The following is a 27,751-nucleotide window of genomic DNA, read 5'->3' as shown; positions in this document are numbered from 1 at the left end:
AAATGAGATATAAATTTCTTTACTTCCTGTGGATATGCACTTCTATGAATTATATTAATAAATGTAAATTAATAATTTGCTGCTGATTTTTTACCTTAAGTCTTTCTCTTCCAGGATAAAAATAGACTTTGTTAAATAATTCATATGAAAATCATGTTGCTGTTCATTTGTCACAGAATTGATTTTTCTATTGACTATTCACCCAAAGGTGAAAAGAGGCATTTACTGACATTTATGGAAATTAAAAGAAGGGAGCGTCTTGGCTGACTGAATAGTGAATATTAGTGTTTCAAATGCAAATCCCATTCCTACTTGATGCTAACAAGATGTTGGCGGAAAAAACATTAAAAAGTGAAATTTGAAAATCACAGTTTCTAAAGCCAAAGTCTACCTAAATAGATCCGAAAGATGTGGCATAAAATAACATGTGATTCAAAAAAATCTTTGATGAAAGGGTTGTGTATTTTCATTCTTCTAAAAAAAATAAGAAAATGATCTTAATATGAAAGTAGCATTTCTGGCTTAGGCAAAAAAGAGTTGATCCTTTCTAACTCCGAAATAGGTATTTATACAGGATTTCAATTAAGTTCATTCTTGCTCTTTTATCCCTTCTGTTACCATTTTGTTTCCTTTGTTGCCAAGGGGTTAAATAAATGGAAAAATGTCTTTTTCAAGGTACTTTATGAATTCTGTTGTAAGCAAGAATAGCTATATCTGGGCAACCAGGCAGTGAGGGAGGAAAGAGAGAATTTTAGTGTTTAACCTTATCTTTCACTTTGATTTCTTTAAAAAGTTAGTAACTGTTCTTGACTTTTATAAGTAGTATTATATTGGAGCACATTTAATATCATTCAAATGGACATTGACTTGCATTTGGTGGCTAATTTTAGGTTAATAGCTATGAATTAAAATGGACTCTGATGAGTGAATATATATTCTTCCTATTCATGGACAGTTAGAAAATAGAAATTGATGATTGTACTATACATCATGTAATGTAATTAATCTGTGACACTTTGGGATATAGATTCTATATGAGCTCTGGTCTTTTACCTCAATTCATTAAAAACATGGCTGTATCAGTATGAGTGACTAAATTATAACAAATTGATAACCTATATTTAGGGTATGTTTAGAGTAATGATACTATAGTAATGGGGTTTGAATCCAGGGAATAGATAGGAAAACATAAATCTATTTTATTGGAAACACAGAAAGTAAGAACATTAGAATTTTTTAAAAAACATTTTTTTGGGGATTATCACTGCCAACACCCGGAGATATTGTTGAAGACAATTAATCTACTAGGTTCAATCTCTCCAAAGAATAAATCTATTCATATAATTTGTGTGTTCAAAAATCTTCAGCGCTGCCACTTTGCCTGCCTAAACTCTCAAATCTCCACTCATTAGCAGCTTACAGCAAGTCCAGTATTTTCTGTCTACACTGATTATTACTGCTTCGTCTCCATCCATCCACATGTACTCAATCAGATGTAGCCAGAACACACCTAAAGTTCTATTTCTCGGCAGTGTTCCCAGTTTGTATGCCCAAATGTAGGACCCTTTGAGGCTTCTAAAGACCTGTGTCTAACATCTTCATGATACTGTTTTATATTCTTAAAGCATTTCCACATGTGATTATTCTAGTAGTTTCTCATAACCATGTGAAATACGCAGGTTCTGCATTATTAGCCTCATTTCAGAGATGCTGAAATTCATCTGTAAAGCCCAAACTCACTTGGCTAGTATGTGATGCAGTCAGAATGCAAGTTCAAGTTCACTGAGTTTAGCTGGCCTTCTTGGCGTAGAAACAAGAAGTCTTCCTTGTGTGCGACTCAATGAACACATGTGCATTAAATGATTGTGAGACAGAAGGCACCGTGATGTTCTCCAGGATGGAGAATCACACAATATGACCTACTCCCTCTTAAGGCTTCCATTTAAATTGAGCAACAAGACATAAAAGCATAAAGAGTTAGATGAATAAAGGTACTCAAACAGGACATGACCACAAACATGTCATGAAGGAATGCACCATTACTCGACAAACGCATTATATGCATAATACCACTACCGTTGAAATACAGAAGACACATGGCTCATTTCAAGGGGATATGCTGGCCAAGAAATTGAAATTGGGATGGGGTGCTTGTTCTGGAGTAAAAGGATGTGTAGGATACAAAGAAAAGAAAGGACGTTTGGGTTGAGTTTTATAAGGAATGATATTCATATTTTTGTCCAATTCTATATTCACAGTTACACAAAAACACAAGAGAGAAAAGCACCATGTAATGTGCTCTGGGACGTGAGAGTTGGCTTTGAATGAGCAATAGTGTCATGGGTACATGGGAAATGAGGTAAGGCATGGGAGTGACAGGGAGGGAAGGGTCAAACCATGGTACTGAATGACTCCAGAGCCTTTGAAGGATGGAGGATGCACGTAGAAGGATCCTCTCTCCACGTGTTCAGCTCCCCAGGACTCTCATTTGCACTGTTATGTAGGGCACCATTTATCTCTTTATTTATTAATGTCTCAATTTTTTTTCTGAGAACAATCACAATCTGTGTGTTGTGGCATTAAATATAATTAAACAAGAATGAGAAAACACATTTCAGGAAACTGGATATGAATAAAATAACCGAATCCAAGTCCATTTTTAAATATCAGGTGATGAGGAGAAGGACATAGGTTAGCAACTCCAAGAGCCATGAATATACTGCCTTGGGGAGAGTGATTCTCTGTTGTCAACCTTGATTTTTCCATCCAAAAGGAAGTTACCATTTAGAGGCACCCACTTGAAAACTGGAGGCAAGAGAGGTCCTTCTTTACAATCATTACATGCACAAAGGTCCTATAAGTATTAAAACATTTCTCACGGTGTGCAGGTTGTTATACAGGATTAATTTTATCCCTGAGGAAAATTAAGTCCACTGGTTTTGAGGAATTTTTGAGAGACCAGTTGTTAAAGAGTTATGCTTATAACTATATCTATAAGTTATAGATGATAGATAGACAGATAGATATGGATATAGATATAAGCAATATTCTAATACTTCTATCATTAGAAGATATGACTTTTGATATCTTAAATACTACAGGGGCACCTGGGTTGCTCAGTCAGTTAAGGGTCTGACTCCTGATTTCCTCTCAGGTCATGATTTTACTGTTCATAAGTTCAAGCCCCATGTCAGGCTCTGTGATGAAGGTGTGGAGCCTGCTTGGGATCCTCCTTCTCCTCTCTCTGCTCCTCCCCCTGCTCATGTGCTCAGGCGCTTTCTCTCTAAAAATAAATAATATTTGAAAGAAAGACTTCTTTCCAAAAATAGACAATAAAAATCATCTGGAAGTGTATGAAATAAATTTAAATCCACTTGGGCTTCAAGATCTAGGCTTTTTATATCATTGACTTCATGAAACTTCTTCCCAAAATTACAGTTCAGTTGCTTTAGAACCTGTTTCTGACAGAGTCAGAAATATGAAATGACAATTTCAAATAATAATGTAATCACAGAAATCAGAAAAGAATCTTGTCTAGGAGGCCTATGAAGGTCACAAAATATTTTTTTTATAAATAGTTTACTGTCAAGTTGGTTTCCAACAACACCCAGTGCTCATCCCAAGTGCCCTCCTCCATGCCCATATAAAATAGTTTTCTTGAGAGAGAGGAAGCACACACATGTGTGTGCATGATCTGGGGAGGGGAAGAGGGAGACACACACACACACACACACACACACACACACACACACACACAAAGAATCTTAAGCAGGCTCCATGCCTAGTGTGGAGCCTGACGTGGGGCTCTATCTCAGAACTGTGAGATCATGACCTGAGCTGAAATTAAGAGTTGGATGCCTAACCAACTGAGCCACTCAGGTGCCCCTTTTTTCCCCCCACAAAATAAATTCTTTCACCATACACTTTCAGCACAACGAATCACAAAGTGATTACACTTTCAGCACAATGGAAAACTTTCTGTTCTTTCTGTCTGAATTTTGCATGAAAAACTGTTAGTCCTCATTTGCATCCAGAGCAGCACACCTAACAAGTCAGGGAGTGAGCAGCACAGGCTCCCAAGTGCCTCTCCTCCCGTTCTCTTTATCTCGAGCGGAAACAGGGCTATTTGTCTACATTTTCTACTTACTGAAAAGGCAAGCGATTATCCTTCATTTATATTTAGAGCAGACCAAAGTTTCCCAACCTGGCAAAGGGTTCTCAAGAAAGACAGTAGAATATAGTCATAATTGACATTTTACATTTAGCCCCTTGCTGTAGTTTATTGATGAAGAAGTCTCCCTTTTCTAGAATAAACATTTACAACTGATGCTAATTCTGACTTCTCTTCATTTAAACATCTAGTAATACGTAGAGGTCACGCCCCTTCAGCCACACTGGCTACCCTGCGACTCAGGCATGGTCCTGTCTCTCAGGGCCTTTGCTGTCCCTGAACCTGCAAAGTTCTACCCTGACATCAGCATCACACCGTCCTTACTTCCTTGCTTGGTCTCATTGGAAGTTCAATGAAGCTTTTGTTGACTTTCTTAAAACTCGTTACTCAACCCAACCTCATTCCACACCGTTCTTGTCACTCCCAAGCTTGCTTATCCTGTTTACTTCTCTTAATATATTTGATTACCTTTTAGCATTTTATACATCTCACTTAAATATTGCTCCTTGTTTGCTTTCCAATGCTAGATTTAACTTCCCCAAGGGCAAGGATGTTTGTTTTGTAGACCAAGGTGCCTAGATCTGTGCTGGGAACAAGGTGATCCTCAGTAAGTACCTGTGGAATGAATGAATGAACCTCTGAAAATTCATTTCTGTGCCACCCACTTCCTTAGAATCCAAAATATTATATGTATCTTATTAAATGCTTTCTTTTATACATTATGCATAAATATGTGCATATAATTGTGCATTATATTGTATACATGAAAAGCACATTGTTTTATACATAAAACATAGAGAAGCATATTGTCCTTTAGAGCCAATATAAGGGATGTTCCAGAGCCTTTTCTGTTCTATGTGACTTTTGCATAACATACCAGCTCTAGAGCCTAATCACCATATAAAATGTGGCTTTAATATCCTCCAACCAGTAATGCAACTGCCTGTGATTCTATTTACCAAGTTTATTGGTACATTTTTAACATGAGACTGAATTTAAATATTTGAATAAATTTAGGAAATATTCTATCAGTCTGCTTCTCTTAATTCATCGAAAGCTGCTACCAGATGACAATTATACTGAGTTGGCAATTTACTGAGTGCTTTGTGTTTGAAATGCAAAAATGATTAAGATACATTCAATGTGTTCTCTATATGCTCAAAAGTCCCAGGGTCTACACACATGCACATAGTTGTAATATGGCAAAATAGGTCATATAAAGGAGATACTCATTATAGAATTATGGGAACCAATTTATAAAGGCAAATAACTACTTTGCTTAGAAGGAGTGCTTAAGGAAAGCCATCAAGAGACAAGTAATATTAAAGAAGAGTCTAGAAGGTCAGAGATAAAATGCAGAAAACAGTCATTTCAGGCACGTACTCAGCATTGGGAGGAAGTAAGAAACATGGCCTTATGCTGTAAAAGGCATGAGAGAATTATTATTGGCACAGAAGAATGTAAAACTACATTGTCAGTTTACGTTATTCTCAAAAACAAGTCCAAGAAGTTTAAACTCCTAAATGTAAAAACAAAGAAAAAAATGTAAAAACAGCAACAAACCACACACACACACACACACACACACACACACACTAAATTTTAAAATATATATAGAGATAGATCTTTCTGGCAGCAAGGTAAGAGAATTGGGGGGGGGCACTTTTTAATGAGAAGGATCTTTTTAAACAGTACAACAAAAGCACAATCTATTAAGATGCTGGTTAATCAATTTGACTATATTAACATTATCAATTTATGTGTGGTAAATAAATCATCTGGACCACAATGAAAGAAGTCCACCTCAGTCTATTTCTCTCAGTAATTATAACTAAACTTTGGACAAAATACACATCTATTTGAGGACCAGAAAAGTAAACAAAAACAGGTGAATTGTGGAGGGAAATCTAAATTTGGAGAATAAAGGCACACTCAGATTAAGGAAAACTAGGAGAATTCTTCAGTCTGCTGTGAATGACCTGCTAAGGAGGTTCTTGAGGCTGAAGGAAATGGTACTAGAAGGAAATTCAGAACGTTAGGAGTGAAGGAGAGTTACAGAAATGATAAGTACTGGGATAATAAAAAGAAGATTTTTCTCTACTGAAGTTGTCTGAAGCATCCAGGACAGTTTAAGGAAAAACTTATAACACCACCTAGGAGAATATATTCAATGTATGAAGATATAATGTTTGTGACAACAATAAAGTAGATGTAAAATATGTGACAACTATAAAGAATGTAGATGCAATATATCGCAGCTGTGGAGATGTATGTTGGTGTAGCCTATGTGGTAACTATAAAGTAAAGATCGGTGAAAAAGGTTAAAAGGAACTATATGGTTGACTGCAAATAGACTGACAGGTGTGTATATATTACAATTGCTAAAGCAACTGCTAAAAAATACACCCTCAGAGACATATAGCTGAAATATCAACAGATAAATTAAGATAGAATACTTAAAAATACTCAAATAATCTGATAGAAAGTATCATTGGGAAATATAGAACAAAAATGGTAGTGGGAAACGGAACAACATAAAACGGACAGACTGAAATCCAATAACATCCATCATTACATTAACTGTAAATGGTCTGAACACACCAAATAAAATACAAAGACTCATATTGGATAAAAATTAACAAGACACATCTATATATTGTTTATAAAAATCACAAATTAAATATAGAGAAATAAATAGTTAAAAGTAAAGGGATGATTTTCTTTGGAATGGGGAGGGGGTTAAAACATTCTAAAATTCGATTATGATAATAGTTGCAGAACCCTAAGAGCTTACTAAAGAACTTAAAGGTGTGAATTGTATGGTATATGAATTATATCTTAATAAAGCTGTTTAAAAATAATTAAATGAATGCCTTGCAGACAATGATCCAAAGAATGAAGTGATTATATTAGTTTCAGACAAAGTAGACCTCAGAAAAAGGAATATTAATTATCAGAAGATAAAAGAAATTTACATAATGATAAATAGATCAATTCATCAAGAAGATGCAGTAGTCTTAAAGGTCTACACACCTAACAACAAAACTTCTAAATATATAAGGTAAATGCTGATTAACCTGAAAGGAAAATAGATAAAACCTCAATTATAGTTGGAGACTCGGGGGTGCTCTTCCCTCAGTGTTTAATAGAAGAAGTGGACAGAAAATCAGTCATGATACAGAAGCCCCGAACAACACTGTTAACCAATTTGATCCAACAGACATTTCCAGATCACTATATGACAATAGCAGGAATGGAAATTCCACCCAGACAGACTGCATTCTGGGCCAGAAGGTAATTCCTGATAAATTGAAGAGAACTGAAATTATGCAAAGCACATTCTGAGATCATAATTTAATTAAGCCAGAAATAAAAAAAGCAGAAAGATATCTGGAAAGTCCTCAAATATTTGGAAGACAAACAACATTAGTCAAAGAGGAAGTCCTAAGGGAAGTCGGAAAACATTCTGAATTGAATGAAAATAAAAGAAAAACATATCAGAATTTTCAGAATGCAGGTAACACAGCTAGACATGGGAGCATACTACATTAAATACTATTAGCAAAAGAAACAGAAGACATGAAATCAATAATCGATGCTTCCTATTTAAGAAATTAGAAATAGAACAAATTAAACCCAAAGCAAGCAAAAGGGAGGAAATATTAAAGAACACAGAAATCAAAGAAACAGAAAAATAATAGAGGATATCAATACAATCAAAAGGTATTTTTAAAAGATCAATAAAATTGACAAACTTCCAGCTAGACAAAGAAAACACTGTAATCACAGTGTTTGCCATGCATGTGACAGACAAGGAATATTACCTAGAATATATAAAGAATTCTTGCAAATCATCAAGAAACTCAGGCAAACCAGTTTGGAAACAGGAAAAGGATATCTTTGGGCTACTAGGTCTGAGGACATATGAAAACACTCCATAGCAACCAGAAGCATGTAAAACAAAGCCATAATATGAGCTGTTTTACACTTATCACTTCAGTTAAAAAAAAAAAGATTAATTAAATCAAGTGACTTTCAGAAGGAAAAGAAGGGGGGAGAAACATTCCCTTTTAGTTCAACTATTTTGGGAACTATTTTGGGGAATAATTGGCAGTGACTCCTATGGTTGAAAATGTGCATCCTCAGAAATGCATTATTTCCATTCCTAGGGGAAATCTTTGGATTACCACCCCCACCACCAATCATGAGTTGGGGGCACGTTCTATGATCTTTACCGTAACATTGTTTGTAACAGTCATAATTTGGAAACTTGTTTTTGATCAAGTTTTCCACTCCACTTTGTCAAACTGGAAACATGATGTTCTTAAGAAATGTCCTGACTGTATCTATGTAAACCCTGTTTCTGGGAAAAGCTTGAAGTGGAGGAGGCATATTTACACCTACATTTATGTTTTTAATTAAAAAATTTTGGGGGTGTTGGAAGAGGGCTTCTAGAGGCATTGGTAAGAATGTGCGCCAATGCCCTGGTTGTAGCCCTCTGGTAAATGTTTGTGCATCAAGTCCGTGCTGCCATATTGTCCCTGGGCATCAGTATTACCCTCCTGCATCTTCTGTGGAGCTCATTGGATTAAGTTTCTCAGGACCCCAAGAGACACGTCCAACCTCCTTGGGAATATCTGGAGGAAGACACACTGGCTGCCGGACGCACTGCTGTCCCTTGGGTCAAAGGTGGCAGCAAGCGGGACTGGTGTTCCTCTGGCCTTTTCTTTTCCAAAGGACTTCCTCTCTGTTGAGTCTGTTGAGGGGACTTGAGTGCAATGTTGTGCTCAGAGCCCCTGAGTGTGTTCCCCGTAACCTCCTTTCCTACTGCCTCCCTCCTACGAGGCTTTTCATTTAACCTTGAGCTAATACTCAGAGTAAAACAGCAACCGAGAGGAACATGCACCAAAAGGGGGGGGGGGAGGGGGGGCGGGGCACGTCAACAACTAGAAAACAATCTGCAGAGTAGTTCAGAGTGATACATTTCTTTACATCTTCAAAGCATACCAAGCATCCGTTATTACTTGTGGACATGATATAACTTATGGGTACATTCCCATTAGTAAAAGCACAAACATGCACTGAGGGTTATGTACTAACTTCCGGATAAGATTCACCCCAGCGTGGCAGGCAGGGATAGGATATAGATTTCTCTAAAATATATGGTGCTGGAGCAAATACGGTGAAATGTTAAGATTTACTGACGTTGGGTGTTTTACTAATCACGGTGCTTCCCCCTGCTAAGGATATAGTATTCCATAGCAAAATGTTTTTGAAAATCACATACATGTCACATTCCCAGAGAAGTGCTGTGTCCTGCTGATTCTGTCTAACCTCCTACGTGTTTTAGATAGTATCTACTATGTTAGAATCAGAATTGATGTTCAGAACGCTGACCTTGGGGAAAAAAAAGACTACCAAAGTAATATAGCAAACAGGCTTCTCAGGCAGCTGTTATACTGCAGGCTGCAGGCTTGACGCGTTACACGTATTTTCTTTAATAGATTTGAAAACTAATTGCTACTTTCTATACCTACATGTTAAATAATGGTTATGGGATTTATACCTGGGTCTTTTTGTTTCTCTTTTCCCTTTAATTTTAAAAATTGAATTTAATTAATTAAGTGAATATCGAGGAGAATTTGTACTCAACCACATTTTCTCAGCTGCAGTGTTACTTCCTCCTGCGTACAATGGTGTGGCTCACTACAGCCTCCCCTTCGGGAAGGGAAGCATGAAGAGATATCACAAGACATTCTTATTTCTCATTCTTTTCATATTTCATAAAATTGAATGATCTCCTCATTGATAACAGTCAATGTGTTCACTAGAAAAACATTATGCATTTGAATGCATTTAGGCTACACATAGGGTGCAATTTTACAAATTGCAAAATACAAAATATAAGATTTGGTTTTGTCTTTTATTTTCCAGGTTTCTCTGTATCTATACAGGATTCATCACTTCTGAAAATGCTGCCACTCAACTCATACCATCAAATTAATTTACTGCCTTCATTTCTTGCTCATACTATGGAAGTCACGAGGGGCGCACGCTGATTCCCTGAAACCTCAGCTGTGTGAAAGAGCTTCCTATGTGTGCCTCCTGTCTATAGCTTGTAAATGAAATATATATACATTTCTTTTTGAAACGGTTATCTAATTTCTATTTCCTACCATGTGCTTTAGAATCCTCCCTTAATGACTGAATGTGTCTATGCTTTGTTATTTTATCTAGCACTGTTTCTCTGCTATCATATACATCAGGCATCCGCATGACAAACACAATGGAATACTCTGAGAAGCCGCTGGCTTTATGAGTGCCCCCGCAAGTCTCCACTTTGCTGATATGTGACACTGCAAAAAGGTTTCTTTGATGGTTCGGTAAAACAAACCACATCACAATTTGTCTCTTGATTGTGGATCAATTGTACATTGATTATGTTATGGCTTTCTTTGGTGGCTGTGATTGGAGTGGGCTAGATACTTATTAAGCTCTCGGGTGCTGGACTGCCACTATTTTATCAGAGACCATCAATGATTTCTTACGATGAATATTGGAATATGACCGATAGTAACAATAGCTTTTTAGGCTCTTTAAAAAATTATAACAAAAAGTTCGGTAAGTAATATGATAAAAGCCCACAGTGAAACTCAAAGATCATAAATCAGACGACATCGCTGAGGAGAACAGACACCTAAGAGGAACCAAATGGCAAGTGGACAGTTGGTAAAGGTAAAATGAGAACGCACGTACGTAAGGTACGCTCAAATGAAAAAAATAAGTGGCCCATTTCTCAATATCAGGTGTAGAGCTCTAAGCAGGTGTATAAAGTGACTTCATTCTGAGGTCAAGAACTGAGAATTTTATTCTATCCGTTCCCTCCGTGTACCCTCCTGCCTTTGCGCCCCCTCCCCCACAGGGCTCATGATTTTGCCCTATTTATAATCCATGGGGTTCCCGTGTCACCGGCCTTCTGAGTCAGCAGAGGATTGCTATCACTGTGAAAAGCGCTAAGTCACTCTGGGTTGGAAGGTGTTCTCAGTGTTTCCTTCACTGCTGAGTCTACTACCACTGAGCTTCTTCGGATGGATTTCATCATGCCAACTGGCACAGACTCTTTTAAAAAAGCTATTGTATATCTCATAAAATAGCAAGTAGGTAGATGGCATATTATTTTTATAAACACTATCTAATTTCAAAATCGACCTGAAGCAGCTTTTACAACCTATGGGATCGCAGCGTTGAGTGCTGGGCAGTGCCACAAAGCCCCCATTAGGGCCGGCGTGCGGGACTGCATGGGATCGCGCACTCACTGCTGGCTGTATAAGGTCACGGCTATTCTACTTCGCTCCGTGGCAAGGACCTACAGAGCCTTCGCTATGAGGAGCACACATGGACATAGCCACATTCAAGATATGGACAATGTCCCAGCTCTCATTATTTTCAAACACTTGAAGTGAAATTTATTTTTATTACTCGAAAAAAAATTTAAGTTTATCTATTTTTGAGGAAGAGAGAGAGAGAGAGAGTGCAGACAAGGGGCAGAGAGAGAGGGAGGCACAGAGTCGGAAGCAGCTACAGGCTCCGAGCTGTCAGCACAGAGCTGATGTGGGGCTCGAACTCACTAACCCTGAGATCATGACCCGAGCTAAAGTTGGATGCTTAACCGACTGAGCCTCCCAGACACCCCCATTTTTACTACTTTTCTGTGAAGTCATTATGCTTTGCAAATTGTAAAAAATGTATGATGGAAAAGAACACACACTACATTGTCTCCACTCTGCACCTAAAGGAAAGAAGCTACTACTTTTTACTGAGATGCTACCCTCCTTAGAAAATATTCCACGTCTATACCATATCGGTGTCAGTCAAAATTCTTATTTGTGAGCAATGAAAACTACTTCTGGACATCTGAACAGGTGGAACCTTCCCTGGAAGGTGAGGGAGAGACTTGGAGTGAGAAGGAAAGTGTGTGGCAAGTGGGCAGGAATCCATGTGGACACAGTGTCTGGAGGTCATCGTAACGCTGCCTGGCAGCTGCCCCAGAGGAAAGCCACCTCTGCCACATGTCACCCCCAGTGACATCTACTCTTCTCATCCCCCCCATTGTATGTCTCTCACTCCATGATCCATGGTTGATAGATCGGCTGAGCCCACCTCACACGTATTTGTCTACCTCACAAAGGAGGGAAGGAAGGGTGAGCCTCTCCCCTTATATTTTCATTGTGAGAAAACTTAGCATGTGATTGGCAGCTGAAAAGGCAAGTCACAAATGTCCACCATGGTTATTTAGGTTTTCGCCTTGACCCAAAAGTCTTCAAATTGTATGAAAACATTGGATGACTCCTCCATTCCTTTTAATGGGTTTTGGTCAAGTTCATTCTCAGGAATAGGACATACGGTCTCGATATCCATTCAAACCATGCACTCCGAATTCCCTCTACGATCTTTGGCAAACTACTGAATCTATTTCCTGTTTTCTTTATCTACAGTAACGCACATACATTTTATCTTTCTTAAAGGAATTTCACTCAAATCCCTGATGACGACAATTAAACTCCAGACCTCTACAAGGAGAAATTCAATTGGTAGTTGACATTTAATTTTACTGCGATATACCCAATCAGTCGAGGGCCGATTTTACAGAATTCTTATCTAATTGCATTAATAGACAATCTAAAACGCAATATGCCTGCATGTGTCCATATTTCCTGTATAATATGTCACGCAAGAGGCATTTTTTGCACAAAGACGTGCGGCCATTAAATGCGTAATTTCACATAACTCTTACAGCTTTTCAACAGCGAGAAGCATGTCCTAGCACGAGAGCCCCACACTTTTACAGGGAAGAAAATGAGCTTGGTTTCCTGCTCCCCTGAAGAAAGGCACTGCGAGGTAACTTGAAGCAGAGATGATTCGCGTCTGAACAAAAAGCCCCCACTGACAGGTAGGCTTGGAGGCTGATTCCTGATGCTCTTTCCCATCTCTCTTTGCTTCTGAGCCAAATCCATGAAAGACCAGGGAAAACGTTACAGAGAAGCCTATTTTATTCACCGTCTTTTAGAATTAACCCTTTCTCTATGAACCGCAATATAGCGGGAGCCTAGGTGGGTGTCAGATGGCTGTGCCTCTGCTCCAAGGTATAGGGGGTCAGTCTTATCATAAAAATCAAGCGAATGTTCCTTACAAGTCGGTCCCCCTTGTGAATTATCTTAGATAAAGCATCTGTCAGGCTTACAAAGTAAAGTAAATACATCTCTAAGGCACAGAGAGGAGATAGGATGATCTGTTACTGTAACCAATCAGCATTTTCACTCTATTTCAGTACCTATACATCAGTGCAAGTGATTTCAGCAGACTGCATACTGTAAGATTTATTTTTAAGATTAAAGTTATTGATTTTTCTCACTGTCTCATCAGGGTTATTTAGAAAAACATCTTGGCTGATGACAAAAGACTTATCTCTACAATGCCAACTATCTAGATGAAAACAGATCATCGGCTGCGTTGTTGATTTTATGGAAACATCTGGCTACTCCACTGAGTTTTTTAAAAAGATTTTTATGTCGATATTTGACACCATCGAAGTGGTAGTCTAGTTTCGTACAAAATAAGAACCCTGTTGCTAAAGCAATACTTTTGACTATTTTGCTAACAAGTTCCTTGATATATTGTTGGGTGTGTTTCACCTTGAATGCAAACTCATCTCTTTGAAGATAATGATTAAAAACGGCATTTTAAATATTTTAAAAATCAGCATTAAAAGACACTAAATTATATGATATAAATCCTCTTTCTTTCTGAAACACTCGTATGGTTGTTGTTGTTTAGCTGGAAGTAATAATCTTCCTTATTTTGGTGAACTTTTTAAGCCCAATACATTAAGCATATACACAGAATCACTGAAACACATCAAAAACAGCTTTGTGAACTATAATCTCATTTTGACTTTATAGTGTTATGATCATGTGATATATTTTATTTACTTATTTTTTAGTGTTTATTTATTTTGAAAGAGAGATGAGAAGACAGGAGTGGGACAGGGACAGAGAGAGAGAGAGAGAGAGAGAGAGAGAGAGAGAGAGAGAATCCTAAGCTCCCTGCTGTCAGTGCAGAGCCTGATGTGGGGCTCGATCCCAGTAACCATGAGATCATGACCTGAGCCGAAATCAAGAGTGGGATGCCTAACCAACTGAGCCACCCAAGTGCTCCTAAAGTAAGGTCTATGCCCAGTGGGGCTGGAGTTCATCCCCAAGATCTAGAGTCGTATGCTCCACCAGGTGCCCCCATATACTATATTTTAAATGAGTCTGGGCCATGTGGAGTTGAGAGGCAGTCAACGAGATAGAATGGAATGCCATAAAACCACAGGTGCCTCAAGCATTTGATTTCTGTGTGCTTTGCACCCTGAGTCCTATTTTAGCTGAGGTCAAATGCGGAAACCATGTTAATATCATTCAGTGGATGTAACATCATCTCTATCTGACAGTGATGTTTTAAATACCATAACATAAATTATGTCTGCCATAGTCAGTTTAAAAGTACTAATTTTTGTTTGTTTTGGACATTCTTCTTTTTTTAACCAACAGAGAGCTGGAGTCTGCTGACAGAGAAAGAGAAGGATGTTGAGCTGGAGATACTTAGGGTTGGAGTGAGAGCAACTGCGTTTTCTAGTCCAGGAGGACCTTACGTTCTTGGTCACTCCACATTGAGTCTCGGGCCATAACATATTTCCAGCTGTTGCTACAAATGTGCATCTCTAAGGGTCATTACCTGAGTGGTGTGGCTCTCTCTCTGTCTCTCTCTCTGTCTCTGAAACGATGAGGTCATGAAGCTGCTCACAGAGAACCTGGAGAACCCGTCTTCTTCAGGTAAACCTGTTGAGGTCAACACCAAGCAGAGGTTAAGTTGGGTGTCCTTTCCCTCAAATAAAGCAAGCCGTGTTCTTACTGCCATAAAGTCAAACTGTTACATTTCATGGATGGAAAGGATGGTTGGTAAATAGTCACCGAATAATAAATTTCCCAAGGAAACATGGGAACACAAAATACGGTTGCAATTCCATTAAATAAATGAGGCGATACATTGGAAGGAGCAATGAAGGGATGGTGAGGAAACTGTTCCATAACGGCACAAAGTAAGCAGAGAAGTGCTTCAGGGGGAGAGCGGAAAATTTCTAGAGGCTGAAGATAGTTTGGAGAAGCAGCGACGGCAGCGGGAGAAGCCTGTGGGCATCAGAGAGCAAACGGGTTCCTTGAGCCACTACGGTGGGAAGTTGGCATCTCGTTTGTGGGGCCGCAGGGAGGCCAAGAGGGGACTGGAGGACAGACCAGACATTACCCAGTCAATGTGTCACATGAACTCCATTGACTGGCGTTCACGCACAATGGGGAGGAAGGGGTTGGGTGGAGTTCTCCGAGGAGCAGGCCAGGGTAGCCACCCATTCCCAGCTGGCCAGTGCGTGACCAGCCTTGCAGCATAAAGAGAGGGTCTGAGGACAGGGCTGGCGCCCACTGCAACACTACAGAAGTCCCCGTAGGCACTGAAGGATTTTATTAATGATCCTTCAGGACAGAGGCCAGGTATCTCCACCTCAGCACAGCTGGCACTTCGGGCTGAATGCATCCCCCTTGCGGGGCTGCCCTGAGCACCGTGGGATGGTCCCCCTGAGCACCGTGGGATGGTTCACGGCCTCTCTGGTCTCCACCCTGGACAGTAGTAGCACCTCAGCAGCTGTGAGAGACAAAAAATGTACCCCGGGAGGCAAAACCATCACTGACCCCAGGAGACAGGGCTCAGGTGTCTTGTTACTTCACAAGTGACTTGTTAATCAAGATGAACACACAACAAAAGGAAAAGTACCGGATGGAATGAGCTCAATCCAGGGGCCTGGAATTATGAAGTGATTGCTGCTTTTCTCTGAAATCGTAATGAACCAGTATGGTATGATTGATCAAACATACACGGGCTTCCCAAATTAAAGATCATTAGAAAATCGCTGCATACTTTCGCAAGTACGGGAGTGAGTGAGTTCCCCCGGGAAGTCCATGCAACCCTCCCAGCACATAACAAGGCCCCCAGTCAATCTGTATGTTTCGCATACACATGCCTCGCTGTGGAAAAGCTGGTTTCATCGAGACCAGGCACACTGTGGCCAGCACCTGGGAAGGGACAGGCCTACAAATGCAAGTCAGGCGGCAAGATGGGTCCTGGTCACAAGCAATAGCAACGTCCGAAGCTGGCTAGGGATTCTGTCTTAGAGACTGGCGTAGCGGGTGTGGGAAAGGGGTCAAGCAGTGTTAGAGTGACGTGAAACTTCCCAGGGGTAAGGGATGATGGACATCTGAGATGAGTCGCAAATTGGAATTCCTGGCATCCAGTCAGCAAAAAAACATGTGTCCAGGCCGGAGGGCACAGCGTAGTCTGGGATTCACATGTAACAGGAGGGTCAGAGGTGTGCGGGGTTGTGGGGGAAGCAGACTGCTGACTGACAAGCAAGCAAACATCCGCTCCTACAGCACCCACTTCACCGGGTGCCAGGAATCTGAGGATGCGGGAGAAAGTTGTTGTCACTTTTCCAGAACTAAATTATAAATCAGAAGTTTACGCTCCGAATAAAAACAGAAACTCAGTGTGCTCAGGATACAAACTCAGAGCCAAATCAATAGCATAATGTGCTGTACCTAGTGTCATAAAGAAAGTTAAGAAGTATTTATGGTCACCCTCTGAACAAGGCACCGGGACATACAATGACTAAAGGAAAGTCCCGTCATCGCCCAGGAGTGGCCCTCAGCCAGAACACACGGCAGAGTGATTTGTGGTGCAGGCAGGACCCTGGAGAGAGCAGGGGTGAAGTCTGATGGAGGGGACTGGGGGAACGTGACGGTGGGGACACCAAAGGGTCTGCGCCTTCCCCGACGAGAAGGCTCCGAACAGCGAAGAAGGCGAGATGGGCCTGCTTGGGAGAGCTCTGGGGAAGAAGTTCAAGATGGCTCCACACCCCAGGAAAGGACCTCTGAGAGGGTGTGGCCAGTGGGGGCCCCTGCAGAATGTGCTGGAAGGTAGAGAAGACCAAGGGCAAGCACTTCCCATGCCATTTCACAGACGTCTGGCAGAGTCTGTAAGCCATGGACAGCACTGAGGGTTTCCAGAGGGGACGTGACGTGACGCCATTTTGCCCGAGTGGTGAGTGCACAGGCCTTTCTTATCTGTTGACTAAAGAAATCCCTGATCCCAGATCCTGTGGCGGGGTCACCAGGGTACGGACAGAAGGCGTCAGTGTGGGGAAGGTGAAGGTGTGGGGGTCCCGGTGTGGAGGGGGGTGGGGGAGAGGAAAGCAGTGCTGGAAACCTTGGTGTGGATGGTATCTCCTTCCCCTTGTGCAGGTGCAGATGAGGGGAGCAGCTGAGACTGACCAGCTGGGGGAGAGAGTGGGAGATGCTCGCTGGGGCCGACATGCCCAGCGAGTGGGGGCAGCGGATAAAGCAACAGCCGGGAAGCAGGGCAAGTGCAGAGGACGCTAAAGGGCAGAGTCTTGTTCCACTTTGTGTTTGACCAAAACGATATTTTATCTTGTCATACCAGAAGCAGTATGTTTTAAAGGCAAATAATCTAAAAATGACACCAAAAGAAAAAAAAACATGGAGGGAAAATGTATTAATGTCTGTATTTGAACATTTAAAAATAAATCTATGCTAAAATATCATAAAAGTAAAATATTTATTTTTGTAAATATATATGTTTTAAATATATATGTAAATATTTTGTAAATAAAATATTTTATATAAATTGTATATATAAATATAAAATACAAAAAGGGAAAAGAATATGGAACATTTAAATACACTAAATAAAAGGCTCTGTTATTCTTAAAACATCCTACAAATCAGAACAAAGGAACCACTGTCAGATTTTAAAACACGGGAAAAGAATATGTATAGAGAGGAAAGAGTAAATGGCCACTAAGTAATAAACATGTTCATTTTCATTGAGTATCAAAGAAATGCACATAAAAGTACAATAACTTACCCACCTTATTTATCAAGATAACAAATATTTCAAAACTTTTTATTACTGAAATTTCATACACATATAAGAATAAAGAGAATACGCAAGAAAGTCCATGTGCCCATGACCAAGCTTTGGGACGTGGTTTCAATTTTGTTTCATTTACTTCTCATTATCTTAAAAAAAAAAAAAAGAAAAACCAAATCAGGGGCGCCTGGGTGGCTTAGTCGGTTAAGCGTCCGACTTTCGCTTAGGTCATGATCTCGCGGTTCGTGGGTTCGAGCCCCGCGTCGGGCTCTGTGCTGACTGCCAGCTCAGAGCCTGGAGCCTGTTTCAGAGTCTGTGACTCCCTCTCTCTCTGACCCTCCCCTGCTCACGCTGTCTCTCTCTCTCTCCTAAAAATAAATAAAACATTTAAAAAAATTTAAAAAAAAAAGGTGTAGCAATTGTATCATTTCACCTGTCAATTCTTGAGCATGTATCTCTTCTGCAACTAAGGGGCTTCCTCATGCAACTCCAAGGACCACTGGATCCAGAAGCCCCAGAAAAGCCCCCAAGTCTTGGGGCAGGGAATCCTCCTGTGCGCCTACTGAGTTAAAGGGTCCTGATCAGTGTTGGGGGCCATCAAAGGTTAACCTGGCACCTTTACTTGTTGACTTCCATTGAAGGCTTCTATCACAGACAATTGCTCGCATGTATTCATGAACTTGCTCTGCTTTTCTTGCAGCCAGAGTCTTGTCGTCCCCAGATCACATTCTGAGGTGATAATTCCCAGTGGATATAGTTCTGTGTCCTCAACACGTTCTTACTATAGTACCAACAATGGGCCGCAAAATGCTAAGCATGTTCCCTTGATATGAAGCCATCAGTTGAAGGAGCCACGCTTGTGGCTTGTCCAAGTTATAGAGCAAGGGCTAAGATCTTCTGAAAGGGTCCCTGTCCTACCCGCTAATACCCAGTTCTTCTGTTTAAAGGAAGCACGCAGAGGCTTCCGGAAGGCATTCCCCGCCTGCTGATCTGGGCCACGTGATAGATGGCAGCACTTTATGGAACATGCTACTTGGTATGGGGGTGGGGTTGGGGGGGGCTCGGGAGACGGGGAGTCAGGAAGCCATCAGCCTTGAGCAAGGGGCCAGGGAGGGGGCGGAAGCGCCTTTCCCTCTCCTTGAGTACTGAGTGCTGCTCAGAGCTTTGCAAATTAACCCTTCCCCGGAATGCTCAGGGGAAGGAAGGGGTGTTTAGGACATTCTCCTCATCGTGTGCGGAATGTTTCCAGGCCCTGGACTTCCTTGAAGTCTGTAGGGTGATTTTGAAAAGGGGGAGGCTCTGTGGTGGTGAAGTCTACATGCAAACCCTGTGGGTTTATGTAAAGTCTTCGGAGAAGAGACGAATGAGGTGGGCTGGAGAGGGTGGTGTGGCCCTGAGTCTTATGTAACGAACCAGTTAGATTCTGCCAGTCACCATCCCTGAAGCTCTGCTGGGACCCAGGTTTGCTTAGTTGGTAGAAATATATGATCCTCCTTTCGTGTCCTCCCAGCTGACAAATACCCCCTAATCTTTAAATCAAGACCCTCCTGGTTTTTGTGAAATTGGACACTGGCGTTCCTCTCTCTGGTCATTTATTCTTCATCTCCATGTCTGCCCTTCTCGAAGTGAACTCCTCTAAGCTTGGCACGCCCGTCACATGGTTTTGCGGTCAGAGTTTTCCTCACTTCTCTCTAAATCTTTTCCTCGGATGCTGAAAATGGTCCCTGTTTCTCCAGCTCCCTGGAAAATTCTGCCTTCCCTATCTTTCCATCCTGCAGCTCCCCTTAGACTCCCAAATTATAACCATCATTTATGTGACAACTGTCTACTGTCAGGGGTCCCTCTCGGGGCTTGAACTCTCCAAATCCAACCCGCAGGATAAACCTCCTCTTAGAACTCTGCTTCTTCGGTTAAAGAGTGCGCTGTTCTCTCCCTCCTAAACCAGTCCATTCTGGAACATTCTCCTTGGTGTTAACAGCCTGCTGAGGAGCATGTGGGACAACACAAACCTGCTATTCCCAGCCTACGTTTTTGTTCCACCGTTCACCCTGAATCACACAATCAGGTAAGTTTCCCCAAAACATCCGTGTGTGGTGCCCCTCCCCCTCCAAGCAAAGGCAAGTCTTCCAAAGACACTCTTTGAATCGGCATTCAATGCCATCTTATTTGCTTATGTAGCCCATTCCCATCCTGCCATAGAGATACCGTTCCGTACATCTTCTTCCCTGGAAGGTGGGCCCTTCTGGTCTGAATCCCATTTGTTTTGAAAGTCCCAACCTTCCCCAGGAGCATCTGCAGCCCCTCCCAGCCCTCAGGAATCTCTTCCTCTGTGTGGAGGCAGCAACACGGCACTGCTTATTTGTGTGATCGATTTGACACTCGTCACTGGCTGCCCTGTTCTGTGATCTCTCTCCATACGTGTTGTTAATGCCATACATACGCTCTCTTTATACCCAAAGAGCACCTCCTGACTTGCTCAGGTTTCCTACCACTCTCCATGCATTGTGCAATGCCTGCATGCAACTAGTGCTTAATAAATGCTTTGATTGACGGATGTGCACCTGCCTTTCACTGGGCTTCTTCTTGCCATTCTGTCCTTTTATTATTTTGAATCTTTGGACACTTCAAGAGATAACACAGAACCTTCCTATAAATTCCAATGTCCATCCATCCCAGAGGCTCCAAATCATAATGTCTGCCATCACACTGTGTGCCAGGGAAGGCCATCGAAGCGATATGCAGGTTTGACTGTATCCATGTGTGTACTGGCCTCGATGTCATTAGCCATCGACTCTCGCATTATAGTCTGTCTGGTCTTGGACACATTAATTCACTGCCTGGGTCTTGTCTCCATCATTCATTTCAGCTTTTATTGGACACATTATTCAGTGATATTCTAGCTCCAAATTACCCAAGGCTTTAGGATATCTGTGTATCGGGTAATGTAGATAGAGCGCTAATTTGTGCTAGCACCATTGTGCTAGATCCTCGTAACAATCCCATACGGCAGGTCCTTTGATTGCCCCCATTTTTAAGATGAGAAAACTGAGAGCCAGAGAGGTTAAGTAATTTGCTCACAGCCCCAGAGCCAGTGAACATCAGAGCTGGGGTCTGAGCGCAGGCAAACAGGAACAATGTAACGTTGCCAGGAAAGAACAGAGTCAGTTTCTGAATCCAGCCGGTTTTAATCCTGACTTCTCAACTACAGTGGAGGAGATTTAATTAAATGGAGTCCAAATTAGCAATTATTCAATATGACTTCAAAATATTTTTAGCCAGAAGGAGTGGGGCAGGGCTTTCTACATGCCCGAGAAGCTGGCTTCCTTTGCAAAGCTACCTTCTGCTGCTGAAAGTAGATAATTGCACAATATTCCAGATTGTCAAGTGAAGGCTTGTTTCTCTGGCAGTTAGCTTTTGAATCAGACAACAGTTGTGAGTTCCAAAGAATCTATACAATTCCCGTAAACAAAGTGATGTTGTAAAACGTATATGTGAATGTTTTTCATGGGCTCAAACCACAGAAGCCTCTGCCAGCGTTCCAGATCTATCTCGAGCAGGGCTGACGAGAGCCATTTTTAGATGTTTCCAGAACCGCTGTGGTTTGCTGCTCCAGTGGGGCTAGATTCAATATGGTGCTGGCGTCTCTATAAAATAACAGGCCGAGTTCCGGGTCCCGCATATAGTCCCACCCAGTCCGTCGCCGCGGAAATCCCTTTACACCACAGATAACCCTTAATGCGCACGGACGATAAACACAACGCAAATAAAAAAAGAGACAATCTTCACAGAGATGATAAATGTAATGACTGTATTCTTTAACTGGCATTTGTTTCCTGATGCCCAGCAATAAAATGTATATTCGTTGAGCAGCAACAAGCAAAAATACTGAGCATAAAATGGCCTGGCTGGAATTTTTTTTATGTCTTTATTTCCCCCATGAAATAAACATCTTTATACTCACAATATTTTGTGCGATACAAGGAAAATGTCCTAACACTAAAAACTGTTCTTTAATCTAATGATAAATAACCACAAGTCCAGGGAATAATTAAGTATACCAGAAAAGATCTAAGTCTGTGTTCACATCAGTAAAAGGATGGCAATTAAAGTAAATGATAGCTATAATTACCCACACACAACTATATTTCAGCAAATGAACAAACAGATAATTATTTCTGGGAAGCAGAGGTAGCATGCAGATCCTGGCATTCAAGAGAAATCATTTCCTAGAAAATAACACTATTTCTGATTCAATTAGAATTCCAAGTTACTTTAAACATTTATTTCCATCTTGCGCCTTTATTTAGAAAGCGCGTTGGCTATACGTGGTGAATCCGGAATCGGTACCAGTAACCACTTTCAGAGTTAGGATGATCACACAACACATCAGGCATCACACATGCGTAAAGTTGGGTCGGTTTTTATCACACTGACAAGTAGACATTTTCAGACTCCACGCCCCGCGCAGAACTTACTGGTGCCTACGTAGTATGCAGCATTGCTCCGATGGGTAAGTGCTTACCTGTGCTAAGTATCCACGACACTGTGTCAGGAACTGTAATTATGAGAAGTGACAGGAAACCTGACATTCGTGGTGTTCATGAAAGTAGAACAACATAAACTTGGCAAGTGGCTTTAAAGACTGAAATCCCAGCTGAACAGATTTTCCTTTTGTGCGTGTAGCTCTGATATTTCCAAGTGATAGTCAATTAACGACAACTCAGACCTAGCTGGATTTTAAACTCTGGTCCCTACAAGATGTAAGGGGTAATGCACAAAGCTGTGTTCTAGGGCCTGAACATTTGTTATGTGTTGAAGTTTAGAAGCCTGGGAGTCCTACGTGTTTAATGTGATGTTGTTAATTTCAGGCAACGTGTTCCATAAAAATGTCTAGTTGGGGCTAGAGGATTTCTTGTTTGCTCCATTGGTTTTTGGTCTTACTTTGACTTTTAGAGTAAAACTCACAGATTTTTGTATGAGGCTTTCCAGGACCATTGTCCAAGTCATAACTTTTTGGCTTTTGACTCAAGACACAACAAATTAAATAATTTGGTGACCAGAAGGTTCTATTTTCTCTTTCTTTATGGTAGGATACAGTTCATCCAAGGAGCTAGGGAGAATGACACTGGGTGAAATTTTAGCAAAAACCAATGAGTATATGGTCGGTCATCTTTCTTAAATACGTTCATGTTTGATCATTCTAACATACTTTAAATTCCTTTTTCTGTTTAGTGGTGATCTTTAAATACTCCAAAATTGCAAGTAAAACAGGGATTAATTACTTTCTTAATGGAGATGTGTAGTTCTTGTGAAATATACTTCTATCACATACTTGCTGGCTATTACTGTCACTCAAATTCCATTTTTATTATCTTAGGAATATTTAAGTTCAATCTAAGGGTATATAATGCTTTTGTTACCTTTGTCTCCTCACAAAGGAATTACTTCTCATGTCAGAGATCTCAGAAAGTAACTGTCTTTTTTTTTTAATTTTCAAAATTTTTACTTACTTACTTGTTTTTTGAGTTTTTGGAGAGTGCGTGTGCGGTCAGGGGTGAGGGGCAGAGAAAGAGGAAAAGACAGAATCTTAAGCTGGCTCCACACCCAGTGTGTCTGACGTAGGGCTTGATCTCAGGACCCTGAGATCACGACCTGAGAGCAAATCAAGAGTTGGATGCTTAACAGACTGAGCCCCGCCCCCCATAAATTAACCATCTTAAAAGAAAGATTGTATCTCAAAAAAGGATGATCGTCTCTGTATATTTCTAGCTAAACAGATACGTATAAATCTGAACATCAAACATTAACAAGGAGAGTTTTACAAAATGCCTATTTGAATCAAGTTGGAGTAAAACATCATAAACGATGTTGTTTTAGGGGTGGAAGGTTGGGAGACAATTTTGCTGTCCGACAGACATGGCTTGCTGGTCGTAAATCAGCAATAGGTAGCCACATAGGATGGGGTGCCATGTACGGAGCACACCTGATGGCTGTCTATAATCAACTCACGTGTGTTGTTAACACAGAGATACACCACATGATACTCCAAATGGGGGAGACAAAATAGTCAAACTACATCTGTATATAATTCAAACTTTATAAAACTAAAGCCAAATATGTGATGTAAACACACACATAATAATTGTGTGAAAAAATGACATTCAACCCAGTGCACTAATAGACATATTTGGAGTATGTGTAGGTAATAGAATTTATGGTAGTGTTTATTCTTTATTCTTCTTCCCTGTATAGCATGCATAAAATTATAAATACCACATGAATAATATATTAATTTTAAAAGCTGCAAAAATTCAATCAAGAGACGATGTTTAGAAAGGCCAAAACCTGGGGCACCTGGGTGTCTCAGTCGGTTAAGAGTTTGACTCTTGATTTCCGCTTAGGTCACGATCTCTCAGGATCGAGCCCTGCGTGGGGCTCTGTGCTGACAGCGCAGAGCTTGCTTGGGATTCTGTGTCTCCCTCTTTCTCTGTCCCCTCCCCTCCCACGTTGCTTGTGCTCTCCCTCTCTGAAAATAATTAAATAAACTTTTTTTTTTTTTTTTTTTTTAAAGGCAGGCCGATAGTTTGGAGTTCTGAGAGCCTGTATCATTCTTTTGTCTGCTCCTTGTGGTAACAGAGTTTGGTCGGTGGTTTCCCTTTTCTAGCCGGTCTGTATTGCCGGCAGACAAACCCTTCTGTATCTTACTCATGTCACTGCCACCCCCAGCCCCCACTGCACCAAAAAGCCTCTGTCTTGTGATTTGCCTACTTCTGATCATTATTCATTACCCTTGGTGGGTAAGATTCGTAAACACATTGGGGTTTTTCTCCTTGTGTGAGATTCAAACAGTCGTTTGCCCGAGTGTCAACAGAGAATTCCCACACTGCTCTGGAGACCAACTACCTGCCTCGGGCCTCCGGGTAACCTGTGACTTGTCACTGCAGTGCCCTGCCTGGCGTCCATCCCCCACGGGATGTCCTCCTCCCGCTCAGGGGCTTCGCGGAGAGCACGGGTGGGCGAGAAGCTGCGTCCCCAGCCCCCCTACGTCCCCTGGGCCTTGAGGGCAGGCTGAGACAGGATGCGACATCCCCCACCCTGGATGCGGAACACGGACTCTCCATTCCCCTCTGGTCCTCTCTCCCTCCTGTCTTTTCTCTTCCTTTATCTCTGTAAGGTGAGGGACCTTGACTAGCACACAAGCCAAGAAGCAGAACTGAGTCAGCCTCTCGGAAGCACGCATCGTGCTTTCTCACAATCACCGCGGCTTCTTCTCCAGATGAACCCCCCACCTGCCTTCTGCAGCAATGCCCCTCGGAGCCCCTCCCCTCCTGGGGTCCCTCTCGCCAGCCCTCCTTTCCCAACCCCTTCCCCCCAGGACCCCTTCCCCCCAGCCAGAACCCCTCTTCCCTCCTGGAGCCCCTCTCTCCCTGGAGTCCCTCCTCCCCTAACCCCTCCCCCCAGGACCCCTTCCTCCCAGCCCCTCCCTGGCCAGAACCCCTCTTCCCTGGAGCCCCTCCTCCCCTGAGCCCCTCCCCCTCTCCAGTCCCTCCTCCCCAGAGCTCCTCCTCCTTAAAGCCCCCCTTCCCCGGAGCCCCTGCCCCCCGGTGGGTGGTGCTCCCATTCTGCAGGGTGTGTAGTGGTTCTCCTGGGCTTTTCACGTGCATTTGCTCTGATGGCCAAGGAAGTTGGGCTCTGAGAAACGTTCAAGTGCTTATTAATGTCCCCTGTCCAATTTCCTATTCAGCAGTCTTTTGTTTTAAGTAAACTCTGAATACGAGCCTTCATTAGCTAAATGTGTTGAATAAATATATATTCATATATACGTATTTTCCCCTTTGTGGTTAGCACTCTTTTGTGGCCTGTTTGAGTTCTTCTTTCTTTTCCTACCTCTGAGGTTAAAAAAGAATCCTATATTTTCTACTACAAATTTTATGTTTGATACTTGGATGGATCTCTAATCTACCAGAGATCTTTTCTGTGTGCGGCATAGGGATCAAGTTCATTGTTTTCCTCACACAGAGAGCCCTCGATTATCCTTCCCTCACTGCCTGGCAATGCCAAGTTCATCATAAATTAAGTGCTTATTTATGCCAGCTGGGAAGGTTTTCTTTGTTCCCCCTTCTTCTGTATCCCTAGTCTCTGGTAGAGTTTATGTAATATTGGCATTATTTCATCCTAAAAATTTTGAGGCAACTCACTGGAAAAGTCATTTGGGCCTAGCGTTTTCCTCCAAAAAAATATTTAAGTATTCAATTACATTTTCAATCAATTAATTTATTCTTTTTTAACATTTATTTATTTTTGAGAGGCAGAGAGAGACAGAGCATGAGTGGGGGAGGGGCAGAGAGAGAGGGAGACACAGAATCAGAAGCAGCTCCAGGCTCTGAGCTGTCAGCACAGAGCCCGACGCAGGGCTCGAACTCATGGACTGGGAGATCATGACCTAAGCTGAAGTCAGACGCTCAACCGACTGAGCCACCTAGGCACCCCAAATTCTATTATTTTAATATTTATGTTACTATTTCGCCTTTCTTTTTTCTTTTTTTTTGGATCCATTTTGGTTAGTTGTATTTTTTAATGTGTCTTTTCATCTAAATCCACAAATTAAAAATGAATACATAAATTCACAAATGTATTTTGGCATGCACTGTTCATACAACACTCAGTATTCTTCAATTTCTGTAAGATCTGTGCCGCGTCCCCCCTCTGTCCTCACAGTTGGCCATTTGTGTCCCTTCTTTATTTCTGTCGCCCTTGCTGGAAACTTGTCAATTTTATTCATGCTGCAAAGATTGTTTTTGTCTGAAAACTTTTGGGTTTGTTACTGGCTACATATTTCTTAGATATTTCAGTGATGCAGTTTGTATCTTTATCACATCTTTCCTCCTACTTGCTTGGTGTTTAATTGTTTAATTTGTGGTTCTGTTTCAAACTTGCTGACATTTAAAAAACCTAATTTTTGGCCTTTCTTCTTTTGTGATACATGGATTTAAAGACATACATTCCCACTGATTAAGATATTAGCAGTATCCTGTGCGTTTGGTTATGTTTTCATTGGCATTAGTTACAATATTCTGTTGGTTTTTTTTTTTTTTTCAGACTTTTCCCTGAATCTACGGATTCCTTAGAGATGTAATTTGTAACGCCCAAACAGACGAGAAATGCTGTTTTTAATATTTGCATAGCATACATTTCCCTATTCTGTTCTGTTCCTTCACATTTAAATGTTAAGCATCCTCATGTTTTACATAGTTCCCAGAAATCTTAGCCTTTAAAATATTGTATTAATCAATTCACCTTTTTTTAGGTATAGCATGTTTTTAAAAATTAAAAAAAAATTAATGTTTATTTTTGAGAGACAGAGACAGAGCATGAGCAGGGGAGGGGCAGAGAAAGAGACACAGAATCTGAATTTAGTTCCAGGCTCTGAGCTGTCAGCACAGAGCCCGACGCGGGGCTCAAACCCACGGACTGTGAGATCATGACCTGAGCCGAAGTCAGACATTTAACCAACTAAGCCACCCAGGCACCCCAGTCAATGCA

The 27,751-nt window shown here is 41.3% G+C and overlaps 1 protein-coding gene across 1 annotated transcript in view; it reads right to left on the bottom strand.

Annotated features, from left to right (window-relative positions):
- The window catches only part of MYO16 (myosin XVI), a 459,340-nt gene that overhangs the window by 10,605 nt on the left and 420,984 nt on the right, over positions 1 to 27,751 (bottom strand). The window contains exon 33 of the mRNA XM_039226658.1: positions 14,948 to 15,051. Coding sequence (XP_039082589.1) covers positions 14,948 to 15,051 — 104 coding nt within the window. The remainder of the gene's footprint in view (positions 1 to 14,947; positions 15,052 to 27,751) is intronic.

Source organism: Hyaena hyaena, unplaced genomic scaffold (assembly GCF_003009895.1).
Source record: "Hyaena hyaena isolate Hyena2069 unplaced genomic scaffold, ASM300989v1 scaffold_22, whole genome shotgun sequence".
NCBI classification, from domain to species: domain Eukaryota; kingdom Metazoa; phylum Chordata; class Mammalia; order Carnivora; family Hyaenidae; genus Hyaena; species Hyaena hyaena.
This window is presented reverse-complemented; position numbering and strand designations above follow the sequence as displayed.